The sequence below is a fragment of the Arachis ipaensis genome, chromosome B6 (genome assembly GCF_059453495.1).
Source record: "Arachis ipaensis isolate K30076 ecotype BB chromosome B6, ASM5945349v1, whole genome shotgun sequence".
NCBI lineage: Eukaryota > Viridiplantae > Streptophyta > Magnoliopsida > Fabales > Fabaceae > Arachis > Arachis ipaensis.
Window position 1 is genome coordinate 13,551,023 of NC_142441.1, and position 11,508 is coordinate 13,562,530.

The window sequence follows — 11,508 nt, forward strand, 5'->3', positions numbered from 1 at the left end:
GAATATTCACTCATTTGTGGGTAGAGATCACAAGTGCCCAATTCCTTAACAACCAAAGGTAACCCTTTTCCATCAGCAACCTAAGAAGCATAATATTTACATGTGTCAATAAAATCAAATACTTATAGATTGTTGCATTTTACAGAAATAAGAGTGAAAATTAATCCTATACCTTCACATCTACTCTTACACTTTTTGCTCCATACGGGTTTTGTGGAGTCATAATCGTTGGATTTAGTGGCCAATCGGCGATCAGGGCCGACCTAGAACACGACATAGGATTTGAGAATGTCATTCTTCCAGTTCACATTTTTGAGGTGTTTGGCTGAGACAATTGTGAGGTCCAGGTCAGCCGATTTCGACGGAAGAGGCCGTGATGACGCCATTCAAGAAAAGGGGGAAAAAGGATCCTAGGTATCTCTCGACTGAGATGGAGAAGAAGAATAATGGGGATTTTTGCCACAAAGAAAATGAAAATGAAGATTTGATTTTTTTTCCTCTTTATCTAATATATTAGAATAGATGATAATTTCGGCAGTTTGTTCCAAATCTGCCACAAATCGAACGATATGGTGGCTGGGGAATTAAACCGCTGCAGCAACTGCCCCAAAATCACTAGATAGCGGCATTTTTTCAAATGGCCCCAAATTTGTTGCTGCTAACTTCCGCTTCTGTTGTAGTGATGCTTTACTCATATCTAATTTCAAAGCCATTTTACTCTCTAAGCTATTCTTCTTTGTTTTTAGATAATGCATACATTTATGGGTAATAAGAATGTTATCTGAAATAAGTCTCCCTTTAATGAAAGTACTCTGATTAGAGCTCACAAGTTTACTCATACATAGTTGGAGTCTATGAACTAAGACTTTAGATATAATCTTGTACATAATTGTAAGATAAGTCGATAGGTCTTACCTGCGTTATATTACTAGCGTATGGTATCTTAGGAATAAGGCAAATATGAGTGTGATTGAAACTCTTCAATATCCTCCCTCCCCAAAAGAAACTTCGAAAAAATCTAACCGTCATTCCATCGCATCATGCGGCACTCAGGGGGTGAACACTAAAAGTGGCTCTCTTAATTTCTTCTAGGATGAATGGTCTTTGAAACCTTCAGTTTATGTTAGCTGTAACCTTAGGAGCAAAGTCTGTGAAAAATGGGGAAGGATCCTCATGATTTGTGGAAGACAAAATTCTTTTAAAATAGTCCTCAACAATAACCACAATGCCTTGGAGAGAAGAGGCTGTCTCACCATTCTGACCATGTAAATGCCATATCTTGTTTCGTCATGTTCTGAACTTATACGTCCTATGAAAAAACTTAGTTTTACAGTCCCTTTCCTGTAGCCATTTAACTCGGATTTCTCTCGCCAAAATCACTCCTCATTAAGCAAAGCAGTCTCCATTTTTTCTTCAAAATTGCTAGATCCTAACCACCATGAACCCCCCCTTATTTCATCTCCTCAATTTCTTTAAGAAGATCCTCAATCTCTTTTTGAGAGTTTGTTTTTGTCGATTGCTGCCATTGAACTAACTTGTATCTGCTGATTTTGATTTTTTGAGCCACTTGAAACATTGCGAATCCTTGTACTAGGGTTTTCCAAGATGATTTGCCTAACCTCATCCTTGTCACACCAATGTTCTTGAACTTGAAACATCACTTGGTTTTCTCCAATTAGGGTTAGAGTCCACCAATAATGGGGAATAGTCCAAACCTGTCTCTGAAAGCCTTAAAACCATTGGGTCAGCGTATAACTGCAACCAATTGTTCTAAGCCAGAACCTTGTTCAGACATTCTTGAATAAGATCAGTCCCTCCTCTTCTATTTGTCCAAGTAAAATGCCTCCCTACCATTCCAAGATCATCCAAACCATTATCACCAATAAAACAGTTGAAAGATGCCATAGAAGATGGAGATTTGTCACCTCTACCTTCCTTTTCTTGTAGGCTTGTAATTGCATTGAAATCCCCATCAAAACCACCCTCTAATCACTTTGTCTCCATTAATAAAGATATAGTTTCAAATCGCGCCAATCTAACTTGTTCATTGCAACTCAAATAAACCTCGATTAGAGTCCATTCTTCATGAGACATAGGATCTGAAATCGTAGTAGCTATATAGAAGTTGGTAGAGCTAGAAATAACCACCTCCAAGTCTTCCTTCCATGCCAAAATTAGACCTCCAGCTTAGGGATGGCAACGGGGCAGGGCGAGGGTGGGGACGGGGATACCTGGTCCCCGTCTTTGCTCTCTGTCCCCATCCCCATCCTTACCATGGGAGAATATTACCCGCCATTCCCATTCCACGCAGAGCTCCATTCTCCATAGAGATCCTATTCCCATCTCTTTATATTAATAATTTATATGAAAATTTTAATAAAAAATTAAAAAATCACAAAATATTATACCACATACTAATAGAGAATTGTCCAAGATTACAAGTCCAAAAATATAAAATAACACACTATAGTTATAAAAAAGAGACTAAAAATATGGGACGGCACAATGTTAGTGTTATGGAGAGAAAGGAAGATATTTTTTAAATTAGGATTATGTTTTTCAATATATATATATATATATATATATTAATTATGTGAAATGACTAAAAAATCTACATTAAAAACAAATTATTAAGAATATTTAAATTAATTTAATAATTTGGAGATTAATGGGATGGGGCAGGGGATCCCCACTTGAATCCCCATGCCTGTTTCGGAATAATTTTACCCTCTATCTCCACCTCGCAGAGAAAATTTTTCGTCTTCGGGTCCCATTTGAGATGGTCCCGGCGAAGATCCCCACATTTCGGAAAGTTTTGCCATCCCTATCTCCAGCTGCACCCATAGGATCTACACTGAACCACCTATAGAAATCACATGATCTCGTCTTTCTTTTCACTTGTTGAGATTGATTTTTGGATTCACATAGAAACACAATCTCGAGAGAGTGGGATTTAATTATTCTTTTTAGGCTATGAATTTTCAGGGGTCTCTCCAAACTCCATAATTCCATAAGAGGATTCTCATGACCTCTGGGGTGCCATTTCCCGGCTGGCACCCTCTACCTCAGCAACATTAGATTGGTCATTTTTCAAACAAACTCTTTTCTAGCTATTCAAATTCTCCTTACTCAAATTACTCCTCTTTGCCCCCACTAAAAAAATTCTCCATAATAACTCCTTTCTATGCCAAATTTTTTATTTTCTGCATTTTTAGCTGCATAATTACTGCTGCATCCAGCAATAGAATATTGTCATCCACAGTCATAGAGGAAACTTCCATCTCCCCTGTTTCTTTTTCTTTTACCTTGTTAGGATTTCCAGTTGAATTAGTTGACAATGCCTCTTTTCCATTTTTTTTTCATAGACAAATTAGAAAATCTACTCAAGAGCCAAGAAGGAGTATGTTTCTTTCGCTACGGCTAGGCTTTCTGTAAAGGGGCTGATTCAGAGGCATTAGAGCAGTTTTCATCCCTGCATTCTATTCTTCTCCCAACTTGTTCAGCTTTTTTCCATTCACCAATCCGATCTTGTCGACCATTATTGGTGTTAGAGTGTTCCAAGAATTCAACTCAAGTTTTAGATTCATGGACGATCCTCGTGCAATAGGTACAGAAGATACCTATGCGCTCATATCTCAAGCCAATTTTCTTAGTACTACCATTTGGACTAACAACACGCAGAGAATCTCTAAGACGTTTACTTATGTCTAGCTCCACTCTAGCCTTCACAATCCTCGATTCTTTCCCTTTCATCTCAAAGAAACCTTTTTCAATTACCTTTCCGAGTCTATCTCCAATCTTTCAACCAGCCTTCAGCGTTTTAAAGTTCCGTGGTATACCCCAATACTGAATCTAAATTGAAAAAGTGTGGATCACAACATTATCACTTTGATCATTCTCTTTCTAGCGTCAAACATGAAGAACAAAATCCTTGAAAAGCCAAGGAGATTCTTTTTCAATCCTCACCACATCGAAATCTCTATCAAAGAAAAATTGAAAATGGTTACTCCGTTTCTCTGATACACAGAATCCTTTTGGACTATCCAAATCACGTTCATTGCATTATACATAGTCCCTGCTGAGAAAATCATATTTGAGAAAATTCTCCCAAAAAGGCTATTAACGTAAGCTTGGTTCCCTTTTCTGATATCTTTTTCAACGAGTAAAATCACTTCTTTCGTTTTTTCATCACTGTTATTCTGATCCAACCTACCTCCTCCATCTCTCGTTGCCATACGTTGAAAATTGAGTAAAAAATTTACTACAAAATTAGTATGAATTACAGGAAAAAAGATTCGAGACAGTTATGAAAATTTTTGAAAAAATTACTCTTAAAAGAGCATTGTTTGTCCTAGCAGAAAACTATTAACCCTAATAGGCCACAGATTGCACATATGTTATTTATATACTTTGCTATGTTTTGATGATGTTAATTTTGTGGGAGAAAATCAAACTAAAATTAAAATTTTATGAAATATTTAGATAAAAAATTTTCACCAAAAGATTTGGGTGAATTAAACTATTTTTTAGCCATTAAAATTCTAATATTCTCATTAATATATATATTAGTAATTTACTAATTTTAAAAAAATACTTTAAAAAAATAAATTTTGAATTTTAAAAGTTTAATTTCAGACGATAAAAAATTTTATAAAGTTCTTATTTTTTTTGTTTGTATGAGTTTTTTTATTGTTCTTATTAACTTTTTTTGTATGGAATTTTTTTTTATTTTGTATTATAATTTTATTAATTCTATTAAAAAGATTAAATTAAATAAAAAATTAATATAAAAATAATATTAAAATTATAAATAGTGAAAAATAATGACTAAAAGAGTATTAAAAGTAATAAAAAATACTAAAAAATAAATATTAAAATTTATTTAAATATTTAAAATAAAATGATAATATAATATAAAATAAAATAATTATTTAAAAGTGAAGACTCTCATATAACAATTTTTTTGCCTATCATCTTCACATAAAAATAATTTGATATATTTTTTCACATTATTTAAATAAATTTAACTTTAATAAACTATCTGTCAGTGTAAGATAGTTTTACAAATACATTTAATTACATAATGTCACATCAACAAAAATAAATATCTTTCACATTAATTACATAAATAATTGGATTAATCTTAGCATACAAGCCATTAACACTTACAAGTGTTACAAGTCCTGAAACTTACTAAAACCCTAAATGCGCTCCAATTGTTACGAACAAGTCACGCGCTATATAACAGAATACTAATTCAATCAAAATCAATTAACGCGCGAATATATAATTTTCAATTTTCAAAAGATTTCGTTACCTTCTTCGAATCTCTTGCCAAGTTTCTTCGTTCTGCTTGTTGCATTCTTCCCTTGTCTTTTCGATCGTTCTTTCTTCTGCGTTTATCACTGCTTTGTTCTTCGTCATTCACGTGAGTTTCTCTCACTGTAACTCTAGCTTCATTTTATTTCAATTTTCTGGTTTCTGAAATCAAATTTTGAACTCGTTTTGAAGATAATGGATGATTCAACCTCAGATTGTCAGCTCAATCAGGGCAAAGTCGATTTTGAATTTGAATCGAATGAAGTTCCTGAGGTTTGATTTAGATTCAGCTAATTAAGATTAATCTGAGTTTGATGCACTTATTCGTCTATGATTGTCTAGCTGAATAATTCGTGAACATAGACTGTGAAATTAATGCGTGAACATAATCTGTGGATTGAATCTAATGTATTAGTTTTGATTAATTATCTACAATTTTTAGCAGACGCTCGGGTGTAGATCAGAACTTTTTGGCTGTATTCTTAGGGAAGTCTGGGTGTATTTTAGGGAAAGTTTGGGTGTATTTATAGTTTATGGTTTTCCCTGTTATTTTAGTTGACTTGTTGTCGTAACGGGTGTAGATCAAGAGTCCTTGGGTGTATTCTATAGTATTTTCTTGTTTTTAACATGTTGTATTTTGTAGCCCCTCTCTGTTGTTGATGACCAGTTTGTTCCCAAGGTTGGAATGACTTTTAAAACCCTTGAAGATGCTGCAAAATTTTACAAGGACTATGCCAAGGCTGCAGATTTTTCTACAAAAGTTCGGAGCACAAATAAAAAGGGAAACGAAATTAAGAATCAATTGATCACATGTAGTAAAGAGGGAAAATGGAAATCTAAAATATCTTCGACCGAGAAGACAAATCCCACAACTGGTTTAAATTGTCCTGCAAGAATTTATATACACACATTGAAGGATGTTGGTGCTTGGATCATTTCGAAGGTCGTGCTGCATCATTCACACCCTTGTTGTCCAACTCAAGCAGAGATGCTCAAACAGCACAGGGAACTAAGCATGTCTGTTCGTCGTACAATAGAGAATAATGAGGAGGCCGGTATCAGACCAAGCAAAACATTCCAATCATTCATTGCGGCAGCTGGGGATCACCACGAGTTAAATTTTATTGAAAAGGATGTGAGGAATTACATCATGAGAGAAGTGCAGAATGTTTCAGAACAAGAAAATGCAAAGGAATTCGGGAAATATCTATTGAGAATAAAAGAGAAGAATAAGAATTTCTTTTTCGAGCTTGAACTCGAGGACGATCAATCGATTAAGCTTGCTTTTTGGGCCGATGCAAGGAGCAGAGCTGCCTTTGAGTATTTCGGAGATGTTATTTCATTTGACACCACCTACAATACAAACAGGTAATATGCAGTTCTTGTTTATGCTGCTAAATTAATTTTGTTCTATGAATCTGCTGCAGAAGTGCATATTGGATATGTCCTTGGGTGTATAAATTCATTATATGGGTGTACATAATGATTTGCATTCTGCAATGTCGTAATTTGTTTCAGGTATAATTTGGTTTGTGGTTCTTTTGTCGGGGTGAATCACCACGGTCAGTCAATACTTCTTGGATGCACTTTGATGAAAAATGAAGAAATTGAGTCGTTCAAATGGTTATTTCAATGTTGGCTTCATTGCATGGGGGGAAATGCTCCGAAAGGGTTTCTCACCGATCAATGCGCGTCAATGAAAAGGGCTATAGAGGCTTGTATGCCAACAACAATTCACCATTGGTGTATTTGGCATATCACAAAGAAGATCCCAAGCAAATTAAATGGGTACAAGGAACATGCTGAAATCGAACAAGAATTGAGTCAAGTTGTTTGGAACTCTCATAGTAAAGATTCATTTGATAGGAATTGGAATGATTTTCTGCTGAATTTTGGTCTTGTGGACAACAGGTGGCTTTCAGCTAATGTTGTTTAAAATCTGCAGTAGAGGTGTAAATTGCATGTTTTTTCGGGTGTATTTATAGTCTGTTTTTGGGTGTATTCTGCAGATCTTTACGAAGACCATCATATATGGGTTCCAATCTTTCTGGATCACCACTTCTAGGCAGGGATGAAAATCACACAAAGGAGCGAGAGTATGCATTCATTTTTTAACAAGTTTATTACCCGGAAAAGCTTGCTTATTCAATTTGTCAAACAATACGATAATTGTCTCAGAAGCAGGGAGCAAGCAGAGAGAGAATCAGATGCAGCAGTTTTTCATACGGTCATACCGTGTGCAACCAAATCCTCCATTGAAGCTCAGTTTCAAGATGTGTACACTCATCAAAAGTTTAGGGAAGTCTAAGCACAATTTAGAGGAAAGGCGAATTGCATCACTAGATTAACGAATTCCGCTCTAGGCTATTCAGTATACGAAGTTGGAGAACAAGTTTCCAGCTCAATATTCAACAAGTTTGTGGTTACTTACGACTCAGTAGTAGCCGAGGTAAAATGTCAATGCTTATTATTCGAGTCAAGAGGGATATTGTGCCGTCACGCACTAAGTGTGTTAAGCTTTGAACGAGTAAGCCAAGTGTCATCGAGTATATATTGGAACGATGGAGCAAGAAAGTAAAGAGACGACATACACACACATCAAGAGCAGACACGACGAGCCATTATTGGAGCCAAGAAGCAAGAGGTTTGACGAATTGGTTTTTCGTTCTCAAAATATTTGTGAATTTACATCAGAATCAGAGGAATTGGCTGCCAATCTCCACCGTGTGTACGATAAGGTCATGGTTGAGATTGAAGAACTGAAAGTCAAAAGGAAGGGGACATGTTCCTTATCTCATGAAGACGCCAACTTGGAATCCGTTAACGAGCTTCAAAGCCCTCCAAGGATTCGAACAAAGGGACGTCCAAAAAATAGGCTAGGTTCAAAGTTGGACAAACAGATTGCAAATGCCTCAAAGAAGAAGAAAACAAAAGATCTAAACGAGGTAAAAGTGATGTTCTGTAAACTTGTGGTGATTGATTTTAATTTTATTCTTAATATTTTTGCTAATATGTGAGTTTATTATATCCAGTTAAACCTCTTTGATGCTGCATCAGTGGTGCATCCAAATTCCAGCCAATATCAAGGACGTGTTATGAATTATCAGTTTAGGGAACCAACAGTAGTGGATAGTTTTTTGGGTGTATAGTTACAGAATATGGGTGTAAACCATAGTTTTCCTTGGGTGTTTTTTTGAATTTATTTGTGCTTGACATTTTACATATATATACATATATTTCAGAATCTGCTGTTTATGTTATAAATTATTGTTTTTTTTTTTTAATTATGGTTTAGGGTTTAGGTTTTAGGGTTTTAGGGTTTAGGGTTTAGGGTTTATGTTGTACGGGTTTAGGGGCTTAGGGTTTAGGATTTAGGGTTTTAGGGGTTTAGGGATAAAGCATCAGGGGGATAGAAGCATGGTGTATATCTTACTTTCGTTGGGTGTAAAATGAGATCTTATGGGTGTAAAATCAATGATTAGGGGATAGAGGTTTGGGTGTATATTCAACTTTCTTTGGGTGTAAAATGTCAGGTTATGGGTGTATATTTGGTTTGATGTTGTCCTTCATACTATAGTACCTGTAATTCAGACATTTTGAATACAGCAGAGGGAGTTTAATAATGGAAAAAAATTTTACTTATAATTGTCAAATTTTTACAGCATTTGTTCAATTTCTTACAAGACTATATAACAGTAACAGTTACATTAATCAGTGTCAATATCATTAGAGTCTATCTGACGATATGGACTCAATAACAATGAGGATGGCCTGGACAGTCTTATAGCATCACTTCCCCTAATGGCTTCAGCTTTGTCTTGATTCATTTTATGGAATAGAATCTGGGAAGCATAATCTACTCTATAGTGGTCCACCTCATCCTGAAGTTTAAAAGAATTTTCTTTTTAATCAACTATGTTAATTTAGTAAGGTAATATAGAGTTATATAATTTTTAAACACAATTACCTGGGTCCAATTGTCCTACTCATACTTCCCCCTTTTAATGTTTTCGGGCTAAATTATCTCAAGCCATTTCATTACATAAATAGCACAGTCATAGCTGAAAAACAAGAAAAAAAATTTAGGAAATTACATTTGGGAAAGTTTAATTTTCAGATTAAAAGATTTATACCTTGTCTTTTGGCCTGAGATTTTAATGTAGGGTGTATGAATTTCCTGATCATTTTTCTTCAAAGGTGCCCCCCCAGCATATACTCTCATTCTTGAAATTACATGTCCCTTAAAATACAAAATAAATTAGTAATATATGAATAATTTTAAACAAAAGACCACAAACCTACCCCTTATATTGAATATAAATACACCCAAATATTAAAATACAGAACACAGAACCTACTTACAACAAATATATTTATGACCTTTCATCGGATGGACAAGTCTTGTGATATGGGTCGAGTATAAAAGTTTTTTTTTCCTTGTATCAGCCACCCATAACCACCAATATTGCGAATGGAAAACAAGTGCAAAAATCTGAAGTATGTCCACATTGAACAGTGTTTTAATTTATTTGGCACATAACTAAAGAATGGTAATAAGAAGTTTTAGAAAAAAAACTTACATAACGATGCAATACTAATTTTTTAAGGTCCAAGAAGGGTATAAACATTGGGTAGTCTTCCACCCTGAATGGCTTATTATTTTTAGGCTGCAAGAATACCCCTTCTGGATGATTTGCAAGGGCCATGTTCTACAACAATTGTGAAAAACCAAATGAGTACAGAAAATACACTCAAACGAATACAGAAAATACACCCAATTGAATGCAGAAAATACACTCAAACGAATACAGAAAATACATCCAAACGAATAAACAACATACACCCAAGATTTGTTGAAGTACAACTTACCACAATATCAGGGGGAGACAGTATATTTCTTCTTGAAACCTTTTAATCTTTTGCTGGTTAAGGATGATGCACATGGCAGACACAATCTAGAAATAAAAGCCCAAATCATTTTTACATAAATCGATATTGCAATTACATTTCATGATAAAATCATTAATGTTATTCTAATATTACCTCAGCTTCTATATGTGTATCAGCTTGGAGAGATGCGAATTGGAGTTTTGACAAAATATATTTATCTTGGGCAATGAGTGTACACACGTTGTCATACTCATTAGTATTTCGATCTGCGTATGTTTTCATGCGTGTGGCCCAGATGTAGCATTTCTCTTTCATTTTAGCAGTCATTTCATTTGTCCTCACAGGAGTTTCAAATTTTTCAAAACTTTTTTCACCACTTTGCTTATGAATAGGTGGAGTTTTACCTTTCGTTTTCACCCCGCTGCCTACAATTTTTTCAACCAGCTCCCCTAACTATTCTATTAGTTTTGGCGTTTCAGGAGTTTTCGCCCTCTGCCCCTCTTGCATTGCTGGACCCTCTTGAGTTGATGCTTCTTCATGGCTTGAATCAGTCAAGCCGAGGCTGAATGATGGCATCGGACCTTCTTTAGGAACGTACGATGCTGTCCGTGCCATCATCAAGAGGGCATCAGCATCTTCTGGGGCTGGATTACTGCGTGATGAGATATAACATACTATGAGAATAAGAATAGATCAATGATATTGAAAACAAAATTTTACTCTGCTCAACTTACACTTTAGATGGTGCTGGTGGAAGCGTGGGTATGCTTTGTTCAGTTTCTGGCGGTGGCTCTGGAGTGCTGCAGTGTTACAGAACAATTGTGAGAATATACACCCCAACAAGGACAATATACACCCAAACAATAAACAAATACACCCCAAGATTATTCCTTACCTTTTTGCAGTTTCTTCATTAATTTTTTCAGTTGGAGACTTTGCAGGGGTTGGTTCAATTTCTGGCACAGGGTTGGTTCAATTTCTGGCACAGTGGTTGTTTGGGACAGTGGTAGACAAACTTGAATCGGAACTCTAAACAAGAAGAAAAATAAAAGGTTAGCAAAGCCCCGCGAAGGTAAAAAGGTTATAAGGTTGAAATTTTCTTGAAAAAATCACATTGAAAGCGCTTCGGTTTCTGACTGTGTCTCTATCCGCACAACCATCATGTTCTCTTCACCTGGCTCATTGGACGACTCTTCAACTAGACTCAACCTGAAATACACCGAAAGAAAGTCAAAAATATATCTGAAGCATTCAAAAGAAAGACAGGCTTTGTTTTTTTGAGAACTTACATAGTTCCAG

The 11,508-nt window shown here is 35.4% G+C and overlaps 1 protein-coding gene across 1 annotated transcript; it reads left to right on the plus strand.

Annotated features, from left to right (window-relative positions):
* Positions 1-6,004: 6,004 nt before the first annotated feature.
* Positions 6,005-7,255, plus strand: LOC148554659 (protein FAR1-RELATED SEQUENCE 5-like). The gene is made up of 2 exons (XM_088489274.1): positions 6,005-6,687; positions 6,838-7,255. Exons 1-2 carry the CDS (start codon positions 6,005-6,007, stop codon positions 7,253-7,255), a joined length of 1,101 nt encoding a protein of 366 aa, XP_088345400.1.
* Positions 7,256-11,508: the final 4,253 nt, after the last annotated feature.